Here is a 20,074-nt window from a genome sequence, read left to right as displayed (position 1 = left end):
GTTACCCCAGCTCCAAGCACGGTAGCTACACCACCCCCAGCAACAAGTACAGTCGCTACTCAAACCACAGTGATAATCACTGCAGCCAAACCAGAGGACCAAGTCGTACCACTATCAGTTGCCCCTGTACGCAAGAGAACAAGCAAAAAGGAGGCAAAAAGGGTGAAGCGAGATGAAGAACCAATGAATTCACCACCTGGTAAGAAAAAAGAACTGTCATGGTTTAAACCCTAGCCAGACAGCTTGTTCACTCACTTCCAGTGAGTGGTGCTGGGCTGAGAGCAATTGAGGGCCCTCCCCAGGGCTCTCCCCTTCCCCGCTCCCGGAGGAACGGGGAGGAGGATCGAGAGAGTGCAACTCCTACGGGTTGAGACAAGAACAGTCCAGCAACAAATCACCACCGCTACTATCAGCTAAAACAATGATAAGGGAAAATAACAAGGGAAGAGAATACGATACCACCGGCCAAGAAAACGAGTTCCACCCGGAAGCCCCTGTCCTTCCGGGCAACTCCCAGTTACCCCCCACCCCGGGCATGACGTGCTGTGGTATGGAATACCTCCCCGGCTAGCCCGGGTCAGGCGCCCCGTCTCTGCTTCCTCACAGCTTCTCCTCCTCCCTGGCAGAGCATGAGCCTCACAGAGTCCTTGGTCAGGGTAAACATCACTTAGCAACAACCGAAAACATCGGCTTCACCAACGCTGTTCTCCAACTAGAAGTCAAAACACAGCACTGCACCAGCTAACACAAAGGAAAAACATGACTGCTACTGCTGAACCCAGGACAACACAAAATTTATAATTCAGTTGATGCCTGACTTGTTTTCAAGTGTCTTCACTGGAGACAGGGCACCTTTGCCATACTTTGTCAGCCAAACAAGATTACATAGAACAACTGTCTGTGGACACAGCAAACTAAAAATGTAATAGACATTTGTCATTAACTGTCCTACACTTGAAATTAAGCCTCTTTGAGCTTAACTTCAACTAGGCTTTGGTCTATCCGGCAGGCAAGTTTCAACCCAGTGCTCTCAATCCAAACACAAACTATAATTAAAATACTTGCACTGCTACTCTCACACTAGTTCCTTTGCTACCTCTCCCCCCTTTTTAAAGTAGGTAAGTTTAAGCTGTTTTTCCCTTCCCACTTCTAATATGACTTCCTGGTATTGGCAAATGAGTATTTTTGAAAGAAATCCTCTTTAATATTCTTCCTCTGGGCCCCACAAGAGCATAGTGTTTTCTCCACATTAAACAAACATGGCTGAAGTTTGCCATGCAAAAATCCACCAACTTTAGATTTAAGCATTTCTAGAACAGGAGACAAAAATTCACTAAGTCAGACTCTGCTGAGAAGCAAAAGCCTGGGAAGCATAAATCTGGTTTTGCATCTCTTGTCAAAACTAAGGCTCAACATAGTCACTTTAGAAGCAAACTGAGTTCAAGACTGAACAACTGATGCAACTTGTCCTGCCACTGGCACTGGACATCAGTACTTTGACTGGCAGAGAACACAGATGAAGTCATACTCCTTAATGTACCACAGGCATTCTGCATTAAGATGCTTGAGCAGGCACTGGTCAGATTTTGAGGAAGAACAGAACAGCAGTGTAAGTCAGAAAGGCACTGGATTAAGAAACAGCAGTAGGTTAAAATTACTCAAGAACTACCAAAGGCATCTAAATGAAATACAAGCAGGCAAACATCTTGAATGCAGATAAAGTATAAAAAAAAAAAAAAAAAAAAAGAAATGACTTTTACACAGACTGAGGTGGTCTTGCATGCAGGGAGCACCACACATCCACAGGTAATGTCTGTGACATCCTTGTACACTACTTGCAAGTGTGCTGCAAAAAAAGGGTACAGTCAAGGTTATTACCATGTTCAAGGCAAAGCATGTAATATCGCCATAACTGAAAGAACACATACAGAAATCTACAGTAAGGAGACTACAGATTTAGGTCACTGATTCAAATTGCAACCTACTTAGAAACATGATGAGAATCTTTCACACAGACAAGTTGTTCCTATCTGTTTCACAGCTGAAAGTAAACATCTGAGCTAGTTGGATATAATTTGATTGTGGTAGAAAAAAGCAAATGCATTAATAAAGTTGATCTAGAGCAGAAGTCTCTACCACTCAACACACGCAGGTCCGGAACCTCCATGATAGCTGGGTAAGAAGCAATTTTAATACTTAAACTATACCTTTCCAGCCACAACATGCAGGACACTTGTGCCATTTATTTGGATGGGTTAGACTGATTCCTAACATTCAATAGAAAATATATACAGCAAATAATTAAAAAAAATAAAATAACCATCATGAGAATTAAAACCTTTATTAGTGTATTCACATTAGGCAAATGCAACAGACATGAAGCTTATTTCTTAGGTTCACAAGTTCTACCAATGAAATAGTCTACTGGTAAAATTAAGCACAAAATGGTAACTGCTTTGTCAATTTTTTAAAAGGTGTCTGGCTCACTTTTTCAAGGCTTAATTTTTGGTATTGCTTCTATGCCCCAGTCATTATCGCATAAAAATGTCCACCACTATCATCAGTTTGGTCCACTGACTAGAATCTGTAACACTGGCCACATTTTTGTTCTCAAAGCTAAGATATTACTAGCTGTACTTGCAAAGTACAGTGTTGGTGCAATGGATGCAGCAATGGGGAAAACAAAGGCAATCCTGCTACTGCCACAATAAAAAAAGTACAACAGACACCTAGATGTAAAATGTATATTTTTCAGGTCAGAATAACTCTTCTATGGAGTTTCCCAACCGTTCCCCAACCCAGACTTATTTGAACATATTTCATAATATTTTTAATATAGTGCAGCTGTAGTGTCCAAAGTGTTCACAATAACATGCGCTGTCACAAAGAACCTAGAAGTCTTCCTTTGCTGATCAGCAACCACTATCCTACAGGTTTTGCAGAAGCAACTACTTTTAATAACAAGGCCCATTATGACATAATGAATGCATATGATCTGGTATGTAAGCAAGCTATATAAAGCTACTCTGATCAGAAATTTAAATTCTGTTACTGAAATATGTTAAGAAGCTGCATCTATTTAAATCCTATACAAAAGAGTCTAGTTTACACTAGGAAAGGATGTTTCAAGGTATTTGGCTCCAAACACTAAACCCCATTATTTTTAGTGATATATGTTTAATAAAAAAAGATACAGATTTAAGGGTAAACCAACACCCTTGCATACTTAATCTGGTATCCAATGCTATAGTAAATTCTCATTCCATAAGAAAAAAAAGCTGATTTCAATGATTCAAGGTACAAAAGTCCCGAATTACATCAGTACCAGCAACGCTGCTGGCAACAGATGCATCAACTGAGATGGGTAGGGAAAAGTAGACTCCTAATGTGATGGATACTCAGAATTTACAATATGAATTCATTTTAGGCCCCATTAAGTATATAAAGTGGCTTAAGATTTCACAGATGAATCTTCAGACATTTTTTTCCCTTCCAATGGAGGTATTTTCTTTAAGAAGGCAGCAAAAAGTTAAGCTTTTCTACAAGTCTGCTTTTTATGTTTAGGACAACTTGAAAACCTGATTATATTAAAAAAATATAAAAGAATAAAGGAATCTTGGAATTTTTGCCCCAATCAAAACCCAAATAACTATTTATGGGAACTAAAATGTATTCCAGCAAAATACTGTGATATTCAAGATCATTACCTGCACATATACTTAGCTGTTCATGTTATTGATAAACTATTAGGACACTCAATTATATACCCAATAAAAACACCAGTCTTTAGAACTGACCCTTCTTTCTGAAGAAGGCATTTCTATACACTAAATTTTCATGTAGTATCAGAGTACAGGAAACAAAATCTACAAGGTGCTTTAATTGATGAGACCTCAAGTGCCTTTAAAAAAAAAAGGCAACTCCCCCCCAAAAAAAAACAACAAAACCTTTTTTTGATAGCAAACAGTTCATGGGGATCACACACAAATACTATGATAGCTATTATATTAAGTCTAGTAATTGGACTGGGTATTTATCCCACTGGTAATGGAGGAAGGAGGTTTACGACATGCTGGAGCAGCGTACTGAAGGGGAGCCCATCTGAGTCAGTACTTTGTCCAACCATTGCAGAGGTCCATTCAGATGAAGTTCAATCCAGCAGGGAGTGCTTGTTACTGTTTGCCGCCTACAAAATAAAGAATAGGGAAGTCAGAATGCAACGTTGGCTGCCATAAAGTTTTCCATCAATATTTTTCATCCATATTTCCATCAAATATTTTTCCATCCACACCTACTACACAAAAAATATAAAAATTCACAACTATTACTACAACTGCTACTAAACTTTTTCAGACAGTCTCAGTGGGGGAGGGGGAGAACACCACACATACCAACAACAAAAACCTCCAAAACAACTCACATTTATAAGATGTCAATAATTATATGCTTGTCTATAATACACTGAGAATATCCCGCTCAATAAGGTAAGAACTGCAACATTTGGTTCAAGTGCCAAACCAAGAGCCTCACAGCACAATGGTGATCATAAGGTCTGGCTTTTTGGAGCAATTGACAAGATAAATGTATATGGAAACTGCTAGATATTGTCAGAAAGACTATGTCAAAACACAGTTTGTGGTTGTACTGTGCTAGCTGGCTGATGCTATTTCTGATTTCACGTCATCTTACACTTCTACATGTGTTTTATACTGTAACATCCTCACACAATTTCAGTAATAACTGTCTTTTCCCTTGTCCCCTATATAAACTCACCCACAATTTTCCCTTAATTAAACACCACATAGTAAGCCTCAGTAAAGCTGAAGGGCTGACAAGCGTAAAAGCTTCATTCACTTTCCCATATATCTTTGTTTCACAGACCTGTTTTTCAAAAATCTTCCTTCTCATGTCAAAGTAAACAAATCAGTATTTAACATACTCTACCTGGGAAACCCTGTTATTAACTCCCAGACATGGGAGTTTTCCCAAACTAGACTGGCAAGACTGCTGTTGTTAAGCCGCTTTTTCCTAGTAATTCTAGATATTCCAAAGAAAGCAAGGAGGCATTAAGATTTAAAAGCAGCAAATTAGTCAGACACAAACCTAGACCCTTCATTTTTATTGTCAACACTGCAACAACCTTTCACTTTAACAAAATCTCTTTATAAAAACACAGAAACTCAAAAGGCAGAAAGATTAAGGCAGCAAGAGACTGGATTTCAGAAGTTGTCTGTGGTTTCACATTTTCTAGGAGAAAGCAGTTGCTGTCTGTGCTCTCTCAGCAGTCTAAAAACATCATTATCTCTGCACTGAATGCCTATACCAAAACAAAGTGATCCAAAAGAAGAACAATCTAAACCACAGGAAATATAATTCCATTTAGTCTTAAATTCTCTCCCAAAGAAGGAAGCTTATTATTCCACTGCTGTTAACTCCCCAATAATGTGTTCTACAACACACTTCCTCAAAATTTTATAATTGGCGCTGTTCAACAACCCTGGCTTTGCACTGCAATAGCAAAAGTTCATAAAACAGTGACAGTCACTTAGCAGCTGTCTCAGAGCTAAAACTCTGCCTCTTCTAGCCATAGATTTCCAGTTCACACATCACGGTTTCTGTGTTGTAATTACCTCTACTTTAAGTTTCTTCAGAAGGTGATCTGAGACCTGGACAGTTCGTTTACCAAGGTGAAGACTTGACAGGTTATCTGAATTTCTACCACCATCCCCAATTCAAACCAACATATCCCAAGCAAAAAGATATAGGCTATTTTGTCTACAAACTTACAAAAATCTACCACCCTCCATATCTGCACACTTATGCACATATACCATATGCCTAAAATGCCAGTAATGTTTTGGCTTTGAAAAGCCTGCTCTATGAGAAAAAGGTTTTGAAATAATGAGGCATGGAAATTTTAATGAGAATGATGGATTTTACAGTGCTTCCTAGTTGTTGCGGTTTAAGCCCAGCCAGACAGATCATTCACTCAGTTCCCCCCTTTCCTTCCTCTTTCTTTCCTTGCCCCTCCCACTCCTGGAGGGAGCAGGGAGGAGAATTGAAAGAATGCCACTCCCCCATCTTGACATAAGAACAGTTTAGTAACTAAGGTATAACACAAATCACTACTGCTGCTACCAATAATAACAATGATAAAGGAAATAACAAGGGAAGAGAATATGACACCACCCGCTGAAATAAGCCTGACCCAGAAGACCCTGTGTCCTTCTGGGTCACATGATAGAGAGGGCTTACAATCGAACTGTAATTTGGGATGTGCATTCTCCAGAACCCCACTGCACCCAAGAAAGCTTGCGTTTCTTTCTTATTAGTTGGTGGAGACATTGCTGTTATCTTGTTGATCACATCTGTGGGGATCTGTCTACGTCCATCTTGCCATTTTATTCCCAAAAATTGAATCTCCTGTGCAGGTCCCTTGACCTTACTCCGTTTTATGGCAAAACCGGCTTTCAGCAGGATTTGGATTATTTTCCTCCCTTTCTCAAAGACTTCTTCCGCTGTATCGCCCCACACAATAATGTCATCAATGTATTGCAGGTGCTCTGGAGCTTGCCCCTGTTCCAGTGCAGTCTGGATCAGTCCATGGCAAATGGTAGGGCTGTGTTTCCACCCCTGGGGCAGTCGGTTCCAAGTGAACTGGACACCCCTCCAAGTAAAAGCAAACTGTGGCCTGCACTCTGCTGCCAAAGGAATGGAGAAAAATGCATTGGCAATATCAATCGTGGCATACCACTTGGCTGCCTTTGACTCTAGTTCATACTGAAGTTCTAGCATGTCCGGTACGGCAGCACTCAATGGTGGTGTGACTTCATTCAGGCCACGATAGTCTACTGTTAGTCTCCATTCTCCATTAGACTTTCGCACTGGCCATATGGGGCTATTAAAGGGAGAGCGGGTCCTGCTGATCACCCCCCGACTCTCCAGTCTACGGATCAGCTGATGGATGGGAATCAGGGAGTCTCGGTTGGTGCGATATTGCCGCCGGTGCACCGTTGTGGTCGCAATTGGCACTTGTTGTTCTTCAACTTTCAGCAACCCCACAGCAGAGGGATCTTCTGAGAGACCAGGCAAGGTGGACAGCTGCTCAATTTCCTCAGTCTCCAAAGCAGCAATACCAAAAGCCCACCGGTACCCTTTTGGGTCTTTGAAGTACCCTCTCTTGAGGTAGTCTATGCCGAGGATGCATGGAGCCTCTGGACCAGTCACAATAGGGTGCTTTTGCCACTCCCTCCCAGTCAGGCTGATTTCAGCCTCCAGCACAGTCAACTCTTGGGATCCTCCTGTTACTCCAGAAATATAGATGGGTTCCACCCCTTGACAGCTTGATGGCATCAGGGTACACTGTGCACCGGTATCTACTAGAGCCTTATACTTCTGTGGGACTGATGTGCCAGGCCATCTGATCCACACAGTCCAGTAAATCCGATTGTCCCCTACCTCCACCTGGCTGGAGGCAGGGCCCCTCTAATGGTCGTCACAGCGTTGGACACTTAAGTCGTGTTGAAAGGGATTATTCTTCGTTATCACAGGAGCTGGAGTAAAATCAGCTCTTCCACTCCATCTGGGAAACTGCTCACCAGAGACTGAAGCCGTAGCTCTCATGGGACGATCAGTCTTGGCCCTTGCTCCCCTCTTCAGTTCACTCACCCGTTCCTCCAAAGCTGAAGTAGGTTTTCCATCCCACTTTGTCAGGTCTTCTCCGTGATCCAGCAGGTAAAACCATAGGGTACCCCGTGGCGTATACCTTCTGTATCTCCTCTCTTGAACAATAGGACGTCTTTTGTTAATAGCTGAGACGTGTGTTGGTACACGTGAGGAGCTGGATAAATCAGATACATCGTCCCTCAATTTGTCGAGGTCCTGGGACAGCTTTTTCACAGCTGAGATGATGGAAGGGGTGAGATTGTCTTCGAACTCTCGGAGTTTATGAACCATTTCATCCACTGTTAGTTGTACTATGTCATTCCAGGTCACTGTTGCCAATGAATGGGCATATGATGACGGTGCATTCCGTGTAAGTTTTCGCCACATGGGTCGTGTACATTCAACTTCATCTGGATCTATAGGTGTATCCCCGTTATTCGACTTGATGTGATAGAGCATCTCTACGATGGCCGATTCCCTCAGAGACTGGATGCCTTTGTCTATAGTAGTCCACTTGGCCGAAGGACTCGTAACATCGTCCTTGTACGGAAACCTTTCTTTCACAGCTGCCAAGAGCCGCCTCCAAAGGCTGAGGGACTTTTTCTCTCTTGCAATTGCTTTGTCAATTCCCCCTTCTCTAGCAAGTGATCCCAGCTGCTTGGCTTCTGTACCTTCTAGTTCGTGACCATCGGCCCCATTGTCCCAGCATCGGAGTAACCAGGTGATGATGTGCTCCCCTGGTTGACGGGTAAAATCTTTTCGCATATTCCGCAGCTCGGTTGAGGTCCGAGGTCGAGAAGTTACCTCTTCTTCTTCTTCTTCGTCATGTGAGGATGACTCCTGATCAGATTCTGGACCGGGTGGTGAATTCATTGGTTCTTCATCTCGCTTCACCCTTTTTGCCTCCTTTTTGCTTGTTCTCTTGCGTACAGGGGCAACCGATATTGGTACGACTTGGTCCTCTGGTTTGGCTGCAGTGATTATCACTGTGGTTTGAGTAGCGACTGTACTTGTTGCTGGGGGTGGTGTAGCTACCGTGCTTGGAGCTGGGGTAACCGCGCTGTCTGTTGCAGTTGAAGTTTGAGCAGCTGCTGTACTTGCCGCTGGGGTAGCTGCGCAGTTCATTGCAGCCAAAGTTTGAGTAGCGACTGTCGCTTTGCCCTCAAATCCGCCGACATTCTTTTCCTTTTGAAGGTGCTGGATAGTGTTGAACAAGGCCCTGTAAGCATAGGCCAAGCCCCAGCACGTTGCCGTGATTTGTCCATCTCTGGTATGGCCAGAATGACCACACACCTCATGCAAGTGTTTTACTAATTCTTCTGGATTTTGCAGTTGTTCGGTAGTGAAATTCCAAAATACTGGAGGGGCCCACTGACCTAGATACTTGCCCATACTATCCCACACACCCTGCCACTCATGGCTGTCCAGCCTCTGGGAAAATCTCTCGGTCCTCCTACATCGTCGTTTGACCCCAGACAAGACCCAAACCTGAATCCGCTTAACTCTTGAAATCAGTAGTGGGCAAAACACACTCTGTATGCGTGTTAGCATGGTGATTCCCATCACCATCAGCAAACAAGTCTCAACAGCATTAAAAGGCCATTCAAAAAATTCAAAACTCTCAAATGTAAATGGTCTGGGGGGACGACTAGGAGGGTAAAAGGATGTCTCCTTCACAGGTTGAGCACCTGAGAAGGAGAAAAAAGATGTGTAATTGCTAAGCACCTCCATCATATACCTCCCAAAGTATAAAGGTGGTGACCACACTGGGAACATAAACCAGATCAGTTTCATGATCAATGATTCTATTGTATTACAAGTCATTACCATAAAGTACAATGGGATAAAAACCTTAGCCCAAGCCCCACACTTGAAAAACACTAATACAGCCAATACCGGATGGACGTAAGATATGGTATACTGAAACTGTGAGATCAAGAGGAACAACCTTGAGAGCCAATAAATCAGCATTGTGACGAGTGACTATCAATCCAGTCAGATCTATCGTTATCTCAACCCTTCAGGACCCATGTTGGGCACAGAGCACACTATTTTGACAATTCAAACTACATTCATTTGAATTCATGGCTGTGTTTGCAGGAGCAAGCTTTTCTTGCTTTAACCACAACTGCAGCATAACTTACAAGTTTTGTGCATCAATAATTTATTAGCATCATCTTAAACAGAGATGCAAAGAAACTAATTCAGCATTATGTCAGTAATCAGTTTCTGTGTTGCTCTGGTACTGTTTCCACTGCAGCTTTTTCAATCCTATGGTTTATAGACTAACCAACACCATACTCCCTCCTTAAAAATAACATTACCAAAAGCCTCCCCACTGTTTTAACCCAGCACTTACACTGCATTCACTTGAAGATGTCTCCGTATACTCTGATTAAGCTTTTCTTTTGTTCAGATTTGAATGTTGGATTTAATTATGCATAAGTGTATATATACTCCTTTCAAGCAAAAGTATTGATACGTCAGACTTCATTCTTTCAGTGGACAATTTCTAGGGAGGTTTAAGGGATTTGCTTAAAACCACATCTTTAGCGCTCCAAAATAATGAAATCTTTAATACTGCTCAGTTAGGAGTCAATTCCTTTTCTTCCCAAATTCCCATACTGCATTAAAAGCATACACTGTCCTCAACCATACCTCTTAGCTTGTGCTAATAGAGAATTCAACTGGAATCTATTAAAAAAGCAGAAAAATCTTTTTTTTTCCACTCAAACCCATTTTTAACAGTTTTACTACACAAACACAGTAATCTTACTCCTGCAAAGTTTTTTCTACTAAAAGTTCCAAAATATTTGCCATCCCTTAAATGTGTGTTCTGCAGCTGTTTTATTCTGCAGAATGAAGTCTAAGTGACTATTTCTTTCTGTCAGGTACTATCAACTGCATCCAACACAGCAACCTAATGAACTCCTTATAGTCTATATAAAACAGGACACAGACCAAAATTACTATATATCTAACAAAGACCAAATAGTATGCTAGCACAAACTATAAAACTTCTAGATGTTGTCAGTGATTTCCCCACAATAAGCAAACAAGCAGGACCAAAGGAGGAAATGGAACTTAGATGACATTCCTTGTTCAACAGCAGACTTTGATGTAATACTAAAATAAAGTTTACTAGTCTTTATGACTTAGGAGCTGAGGAGGAGAAAAAGGAAAATTTGGGTTCAAGTTGCAGAGAACATATCTACAATAGCAGTAAGAAGCCTGTATGTATGGCTTCCAAGCCAGACAGAAATAGTGTATTAGTGAAAGAAGAGAAATGGTTAACTCTAAATTTAAAAGCAAAGGTTTTTCCTCTTACCGGTATTCAGCTCCCCATCCTTTAACAAAACTCATTCTTATGGTACACATCCTAGTAAGTTGATAAACTGCTTCAAAACCCTGATTCACAGATTGAGCCAGAAGAGCAGCAAATTCCTGGTTGTTAAAGATTTTTAGATTGCATCCTATAAAGAAAAGAAAAAAAAGTCAAAAGGGTGCAAGCAGTGAATGTTTGCGTTTGCTACACAGAAGCTCAAAACTATGAAGAAACTATCAATAGGATAGCAAACATCATCCAGCAAGTACATTCACTGGATAGTTTTGCACAAGACCTGTGGTAGGCTACTAACCTGGAGGAATTTTGCACACAGTTGCAGGATGCCAGCCGTATCTTTGATTACAGTTGGGGCTCTGAACAAAAATCGCGCTATCACTTAGGCACTCAGCAAAAACTTCTCCACCAATATAATAGAGACGCACTCCCCTTCCTGTAGGAAAATTGAAAGAAACTATAGTTATTATATGACCCAAGCAGATTAACAAACAAGGGAGTATTTTGTTTCAGGACCATGCTGCTGGGCTAACAGCTGTAGCAGGTCCAGAACACAATTAACTTGCATTTTTCTTCCATGAACACACAAAATTTGAAGGAGAAGCAGAATGATTTTTGGCCAACAGTGAGACAAATTTTATTTCTTTTTAGCTACTTAATGGTTTGTAACCAAATTCAAGTTAGGAAGCAGTGTTCATTCCTAAACAACTTTTTAATTTAAATAAATACTGAAATTGAAGCTGAAAGATTAGATTTAATAGAATTAAAAGCTCTACTAACATTGAAGTGTTGTATGTGAAGTGGTACAGGCCACTGTGGCAGAAAAGGAAAACAAGTATACCAATTCAAGACTCCCGACTTATATGCATCCACACTATTTCAGAACCGACTGCATGCCCCTTCTCTGTACTACAGAGACAACAGGACTTCACTTAGCCCTATTACAAAAAATACCCTTAAGAAATCCTATGTTCACTTTTAAATTGTTCCCTCTCCCCAAGTGGAAAGAACAAAACAAACTGCATGGCTTATTTCTAGCAGAATCACAGAATCAACTAGGTTGGAAAAGACCTTTAATATCATCAAGTCCAACCATTACTGCCAAGACCATCAGTACACCATGTCACAAGGTGCCTCATCTACATCTCCCCCTTCCTTCTTTGTTCCAGCTGGGGTTATCTGTCCCAGCTGTGTACCCTCAGCCTATTTGCTGGTTGAGGTGGTGTGAGACGTGGAAAAGGCCTTGGCTCTGAGTAAACACTGCTCAGTAAATAGCATCCCTGAATTATCAAGACTGTTTTCAGAATAAATTGAAAATATAGCCCCATGCTAGCCACTATAAAGAAAATAAAATTTATCCCAGCCCAAATCAGCACAAATATTCAAAGTTGTACAACTCCTCTCCCAAGGAAAGCTATTTATAAAACAGGTACTTTAAAGGCCACAGTTTCTCTTCCCCCTTCTCTTTAAAACTATTTTTCAAACAATGTGAGCTGCTCTACAAAAAATGTGAGAACTCCTTACATTTTTACTTTTTCTTATCATTGACCATTTTTATCAGTCAGCACAAGCATAGCCTGGGTTTCTGCACATCTGAAATTTTATTAGACAAGCATTTGGGCTTGTCAGAGAGAGTCAGAAGGTTCTACTAAAGAGGTTGAACTTTTACTAAAAAACAGATTTTTTTTACCAAAAAAGATTTCATGAATGTTGCAAAATAAAAGAATCCAGGAAAAAAAAAAAAAAACAAACCAAAACCACATTATTTTATCAAAGAACTTAAAGCCAAGATGCTGCATTGTGGAAAACAATATTCTTTACTAACCATTACAAAAATATCTTAATTATCTCAAAAGAGCATGTTGTTTCAATGGAAGCTTTTCCCACTTCAGAAAAGAATTCAAGAAGTACTACCAGTGTCCATTCTGCATTTTATAAATTATAATAAAGTAACCAACATGTAAATATTTTTTAATTAAAGCTTAAATTTCAAGTCCAGAGGAGGCCACGAGGATGCTCAGGGGCTGGAGCACCTCCTGTATGAAGACAGGCTGAGGAAGTTGGGGCTGTTCAGCCTGGAGAAGAGAAGGCTGCGTGGAGACCTCAGAGCAGCTTCCAGTATCTGAAGGGGGCCTATAGGGATGCTGGGGAGGGACTCTTCATTAGGGACTGCAGTGACAGGACAAGGGGTAATGGGTTAAAACTGAAACAGGGAAGTTTAGATTGGATCTAAGGAGGAAATTCTTTCCTGTGAGGGTGGTGAGGCACTGGAATGGGTTGCCCAGGGAAGCTGTGAATGCTCCATCCCTGGTGGTGTTCAAGGCCAGGCTGGAAGAGGCCGTGGGTGCCATGGTTTAGTGTGAGGTGTCCCTGCCCATGGCAGGGGGGCTGGAAGTGGATGATCTTAAGGTCCTTTCCAACCTGAACTATTCTATGATTCTATAAGCAACTCTGAATATAAATGGTACCCAGGGAAGAGTTTCCAACAACGAGCCTGAAAGCCAAAAACCTGCCCCTTGGAATGCCTTGTTTCATCATCATCTTCCAGAAGGCAGAGAACAGCAACAGAAGCAACAGAAGTCCCATACAGTTGAGTGGCTTCCTCCTTTATCCCTCTCAGCCTGAGAGCTGTGTGACTGTTCCTGACACTAAATTAATGACTACTGATTGAGGAAAGGCAGCTCCTTTCAGCTCCAGACATCACTACATCTCTTCCAAGTTGCAAGTGGCTGCTACATTTCTCCCCCAGTTTTAGAAATGGTGACCTCTGTGTCTTTCCATTTCCATCCTTAGCAAGGGGGGCTGAGCTCTCCTTGGCAAGTCTCAAGAGAGTTCAATGACAGGCTGCACAAGGGTAATAGGCTCCCAAGAAACAGGTTTGCCCATCTTACCTGTATTGTTCCAGATAATTTAATAGCTAAACCAAAATGAAACAGGTAAAGGTAATTAAAATTAAACAGGCAAAGATCAGAAATTTTTACCTATATGTCGCCTTGTCATTTCCACCGTAGCATTTCTGTTCACATTGGAAAGCAGACCTAGACAAAACCGCTCTGAATTTGATGGATCTGTAAAGCCATCTACAGTCAGGGAAGGCTGTGATGCATGAAAGGTTTCTCCCACTCTTTGATTCAATTCATAATATGCTATTGAACACCAGAATGCAGGCTCTGAGTAAGTAACTGGCTGCAAGTCTAAAAGAAAAAAAAATTTAATTAAAAACCAAGCTTAACAGAATTTGAGGCTGAAAAGAAATTGCTCTGCCTTGAGGAGAAGGACTTTGGGGGCATTGGTTGATAAGAAGCTTGACATGAGCTGGCAGTGTGCGCTCACAGCCCAGAAAGCAACCGTATCCTGGGCTGCATCCAAAGGAGCGTGACCAGCAGGTTGAAGGAGGTGATCCTGCCCCTCTGCTCTGCTCTTGTGAGACGCATCCCACAACCCCCTGCCCAGAGTACTGTGATTCAGCTCTGGGGCCCCCAACACAAGAAGGATGTGGACATGTTGGAGCAAGTCCAGAGGAGGCCAAGAAGATGCTCTGAGGCCTTGAGCACCTTTCCTATGAAGACATACTGAGAGAGCTGGGGTTGTTCAGCCTGGAGAAGAGAAGGCTCAAGGGAGACCTTAGAGCAGCCTTTGAGTACTTAAAGGGGCCAACAAGAAAGCTGGAGAGGGACTTTTCACAAGGGCCAGTAGTGACAGGACAAGGGGTGTTGGCTTTAAACTGACAGAGGGTAGACTTAAACATTAGGAAGAAGTTCTTCCCTATGAGGGTGGTGAGACATTGGAACAGGTTGCCCACAATAGTTGTGGATGCCCCATCCCTGGAAGTGTTCAAGGCCAGGTTGGAAGTAGATGATCTTTAAAGTTCCTTTCCAACTCAAACTAGTCTATAATTCTATGCTATTCATCTCTTCCAGAAACAGTGGTAGTCTCCTCAAACTACTCAAATTATATTTTGCTTGCTGCCATTTTTACATACTCCAAACAGAAGGGAATTCAATATTCCACACAAGGGAAGGAGAGGAAGAAGGGTGATCTAATCAGGCCATAGCTCATATAGTTCTGTACTTGCATTCCGCTTGGCAAAATGATTAAGCTAATGTTGCAGAGAGTGCCAGACACTGAGACACTTCTGTTGCCTTTCTATAACTTGCAAACATTTTGGTAACATTAAAGAAGAGATTAAGCTATCAGACACTGAACCATGCAAAGGAAAAAATATTAATATGAAAATTATGCTCCCCTGTGTTACACTAGACCTTATACTATCTGTATAGATAAAGGTAGTTCTAAGCTCTTTTTACCCTCCCCTACTAGAGCTCAGTACCTTCCCCAGGCAGGCTTCTTCAGCTTTACCTGAACTGCTTCCTATTTTCATTTATGCTAATTACTTACTCAGCATTCTGAACAGCATTTTCCTGTCACATCCTGTCACCAAACCCAAGGGAATCTGATATTCCTGGGTCATTTACACAGACACCCAGCAATGATACCTGATCAAAGCAGGTGGGCAACTAATATGGGAGCAACAATTGTGTTGTGGTTACAGGTGAAACAGTACATGAGAAGAGCAGCAAGCACACATACAAGGGAAACAGTCTGGACAGCACTATGGATAGTCTAACATCCTTTAAACTAGTTATTTTATAAATGCTACTCCTTGCATACACAACCATATTATTCCTTCTCTTTGCTAGAAACTCAACAGTTACAGAAATAGATAATTTGTTATTAACCCAGCCTTATTATATTTATCATCAGGAAGCCAACCCAATAATCTCCTGCCAATACAATGCTTATTTTCAAGTACGTTATAATTTTAATGTAATTACATATGTAAAGGAGGGTCATCACACACAGAGAAACAATTAAAAATATTTACAGCTTACCCAGGCTATGATTAACTGGGGAGAGATTATTAGGAGACAGCTCTGCTGGAGATCCTGTTGAAGCAATACAGATTATTTCAGAGCAAATGATTTTTGTTATTCCAGATGGGTAGGTATAACCATTATCTATAATTTTACATTATAATTCTTTGGAATAAGAAACCTCAGATACCCTACAAGCAGTTTTCCAGCATGTCACATACTTATTCTGAATTAAGATTACATTTAATTTTGCAGACTCCTGGGAACCTACCCCTCCATGTAAAGACTTAATTAACATCTTAGTGTTGTATTTGGCAGAGTTCACTTCATGCACTCTGTGAACATATCTTTATTTATGCACTTCTCCAGTGAGAATGTAGTGACTTCCCAAATTCAGTAGAAAAAAGCTAAGATAAAGTGGATAAAGCAAGAAAGATACTGCCTCTCTGTTTTCAAAGGAGAGGGCTTATCTCTACAAAAGAACAAGCTAGATTTCCTCATTTGAGGAAATTATTCTTTCCTGGAAGGAGGAAGGAAGAAACTCAAAACCATGAACTCTCCAACACAAAATACAGAGGAGCTTTACACAGAAGCATTCCTACAACTGATGTCCAGATTTATTAATTAAAGTACCAATTGTCACATAGTGGGAAAATGTTGTAGCTCTTACAGAAACTAGCACAGTTGTTTCAAATTAACTGGAAAAGGCTAATCAAGCACACTCAAATTGTCCAGCACATAGCAGGAGGTTCTTATCCAGCACATTAACTGTCTTTGTCCAAATTTAAGGCCAACCAGATTATCTAGAAATCCTTTCATACAGAGGCACAAGTACTTAATGTCTCTAAGTACTCTTTCAACAGAGCTTTCCATACAAGAATTAATTTGAAACATGGCAGAAGTGATAAGGTTGTCAGAGCTCACAGAATCATAGACTTGTTAGGGTGGAAAGGGACTCCTGGAGATCACCTAGTCCAACCCTAGAGCAGGTTACCTAGAGCAGGTTAAACAGGAACATGCCCAGGCAGGTTTGGAATGTCTCCAGACAGGGAGACTCCATGACCCCACTGAGCAGCCCGTTCCAGTGCTTTGCCACCCCCTTCCTTGTCGACCCATTCTGCCATGTCATCATAAAAGGCTATCAGATTAGTCAAGCATGATTTCCCCTTGGTGAACCCATGCTGAATACTCATGATCATGACCCTTTGTCATAAAAACCAAAACAGTTGTGACAGGGTCTCAAAATGCAGTATTTCTGTAACTTGTTTAAGGCCAACAGATATTTTGCTTCAATGAACTTATGTCCAGAAAGTAAAGTTAGGGGTACACTGAAACCAGTCTGCTATTAAAATCTGTTTTAAGCCTTTACAATGAAGACTTAGAGCTGTATGCTTTTGCTATGAAATAAATGAAGTGTACTTAATATGTCAACAAATGTTTTAAAAGCATTCCCCTAGGAAAAAAATATTTTGTTCAGAAAAGATTGAAATGGATATTTTAAACAGAAAACACAAGGATGTACAGAGGGCTAGTGCCATCATTGTTCAGGCTGAGTTCATGCCACTATGCAGAGAGGATCACAACTAGCAATCTGAAGCCCTGAAAGTAATGAAAAACAAATGTTACCTGTATCCATGCTTTGGTTCAACTGTTGGTCACTTGTTTCTCCATCTTCACTGATATATCCTGGAGGTGGTGTTTCTGTCAATAAAAAAAAAAAAATAAAAAAGTCAACCTACTGGTTTAATGGCTGGGGAAATGTATAGGATTTAGCATTTGGTGATTTCATCCTTCAGTCTTCACAAGCTCCATATGATACCTGAATACTGAATTAGAATTTCATTTTGCTATCCCTTTTTCCTTCCAGTTGCACTTCAAACACATTACTTGTCTTACTGTATATGCAATATGTATCATCTCTTCCATTGCCAGTCAACTGCTGAAATATTACATAATTAACAGACAATCCTCATTTGTTCCATTTATGATAAAATACTTTTACTCCAATGAGTAATAGTTTTGTAATTCTGATCAACAGCTTTCACATCTATTTGAATTACAGATGAAAAATAATCTGGTGACTTTTGGAAAACAAAAAAAAAAGACCTGTCTGTGTAGTATAACCATCAGATCAGATGTCCTCCCACACCTTACACAAGTTACTGGATATAAATATTATTTTTCAATTTAGTCCCCAAATCCATTTTTCTTCAATACCCAGCAGTTAATTTCACTCAATAATAACAACTATATTATGTAACTGTTTACACTGCAAAAGCTCTATTATCATTATTACCTTCAAGCTATATTAAAATAATCACCTATTCTTTTACCCAGCTTTCTTTAAAGATGGATTTTTGAAGACCAAGTGAACTTACTACCAAGTGTGAAGCATTCAGATACTAGAAACAGTGTCCAATTCCAAAGAAATACCTTCAAAACTCAGGAAAGTATGGATGTTCCTTGTCTCCATTCAAAACGTACCTTGTAATCCAGATAATGAGTTAAACAACTGCCCTTTAGGTGTCCTGGCTTAAGGCTGTAACAGTTATTTTTCCTTCCTAGTAGCTGGTGCAGTACTGTGCTTTAGTCTGAGAACAATGATGATCACACACCAATGGCTTAGTTGTTGCTGAACAGTGCTCACACTGATCAAGGACTTGACAGTGTCTCATGCTCTGCCAGTGAGGAGGGGCACAAGCAGCAGAGACAGTACCCATGCCTAATTCTATACCTTGCATGTCATGCTCAGATCCCACATTTTTTTCAATATACCATCACTTTGTCTCATACATATATACATAGATGTCCTGGGTTCAGCAGTAGCAGTCATGTTTTTTTTTTTTTCCTTCATGGTAGCTGGTGCAGTGCTGTGTTTTGACTTCCAGCCTGAGAACAGTGTTGGTGAAATCAATGTTTTCGGTTGTCGCTAAGTGATGTTTACCCTGACCAAGGACTTTGTGAGCCTCATGCTCTGCCAGGGAGGAGGGGAAGCCGGGAGGAAGCAGAGACAGGACACCTGACCCAAACTGACCAAAGAGGTATTCCATACCACAGCACGTCATGCCCAGGATGTAACTGGGAGTTAGCCGGAAGGGCTGGGGCACTGCAGGGTTGGAGGAGGTATCGGTTGGAGCTTGGTCGGGCTTGGGGGGCGAGTTATCGGTCGGCTGGTGCTGAGGTGTTGTATTCTCTTCCCTTGTTATTTCCTTTATCATTATTATCACTGGTGGTAGCAGTAGTGATCTGTGTTATACCTTAGTTACTAAACTGTTCTTATCTCAACCCGTGGGAGTTGCATTCTTTTCGATTCTCCTCTCCGTCCCCCCGGGAGTAGGGGCAGGGCAAGAAAGAGGGAGGAAAGGGGGAGAGAGTGAACAAGCTGTCTGGCTGGGTTTAAACCACCACAGAGACAATCTTTCCAGCTCCCCACATGTACCAACCCATGTCTCACCTACTAACAGAAGGTGCCTTATTAACCAAGAGACAGGATATAGGAGGTATAAGACAGGGGCCACCCTATGGTTTTACCTGCAGGATCACAGAGAAGACACGAGAAAGTGGGATAAAAAACCTACTTCAGCTTTGGAAGAGCAGGTGCAGAGATTGCAGAACAACAGTCAAGGCTGATCCTTCCAGTCTCTGCTGAGCAGATTCCCAGACGGAGTGCAAGAGCTCATTTTACTCAAACTCTTATGAAGACGAGTCCTAATCACTTTGTACAAGAAGGGAGTGAAAAATCTTATGATTGCTATTAGAGGGGCCCTGCCTCCAGCCAGGTGGAGGTAGGGGACAATCGGATTTACTGGACTGTGCGGATCAGATGGCCTGGCACATCAGTCCCACATCAGTCCCACTTGGGCCTCTCAGTTCAAGAAGGACAGGGAGCTGCTGGAGAGAGTCCAGTGCAGGGCAACGAAGATGATTAAGGGAGTGGAGCATCTCCCTTATGAGGAAAGACTGAGGGAGCTGGGTCTCTATAGTTTGGAGAAGAGGAGACTGAGGGGTGACCTTATCAGTGTCTATAAATATATAAAGGGGGAGTGTCACGAGGACGGAGCCAGGCTCTACTCAGTGGCAAACAATGATAGGACAAGGGGTAATGGGTACAAAGTGGAACACAAGAGGTTCCACTTAAACTTGAGAAGAAACTTCTTCTCAGTGAGGGTGACGGAACACTGGAACAGGCTGCCCA

At 41.5% G+C, this 20,074-nt stretch overlaps 1 protein-coding gene across 3 annotated transcripts in view; it reads right to left on the bottom strand.

Annotated features, from left to right (window-relative positions):
- Positions 1–2,325: 2,325 nt before the first annotated feature.
- LOC133263789 (mothers against decapentaplegic homolog 2) overlaps positions 2,326–20,074 on the bottom strand; it is a 41,842-nt gene continuing 24,093 nt past the window's right edge. For 2 of the 3 annotated variants that reach the window (XM_061443657.1, XM_061443656.1), the window contains 6 exons: positions 17,506–17,580; positions 15,898–15,951; positions 13,987–14,199; positions 11,304–11,441; positions 10,994–11,138; positions 2,326–4,186 (listed from right to left, as the gene is read on the bottom strand). In XM_061443657.1, coding sequence (XP_061299641.1) covers positions 4,063–4,186; positions 10,994–11,138; positions 11,304–11,441; positions 13,987–14,199; positions 15,898–15,951; positions 17,506–17,580 — 749 coding nt within the window. In that variant the 3' untranslated portion in view covers positions 2,326–4,062. The remainder of the gene's footprint in view (positions 4,187–10,993; positions 11,139–11,303; positions 11,442–13,986; positions 14,200–15,897; positions 15,952–17,505; positions 17,581–20,074) is intronic. The other variant, XM_061443658.1, reaches the window with a different exon arrangement.

The sequence above is a fragment of the Pezoporus flaviventris genome, unplaced genomic scaffold (genome assembly GCF_033815535.1).
Source record: "Pezoporus flaviventris isolate CSIRO_AGI_PZ_B2104156 unplaced genomic scaffold, CSIRO_AGI_Pfla_v1 ptg000462l, whole genome shotgun sequence".
NCBI classification, from domain to species: Eukaryota; Metazoa; Chordata; class Aves; order Psittaciformes; family Psittacidae; genus Pezoporus; species Pezoporus flaviventris.
The sequence above is the reverse complement of the archived record's forward strand: the minus strand, read 5'-3'. Positions and strand labels throughout refer to the sequence as shown.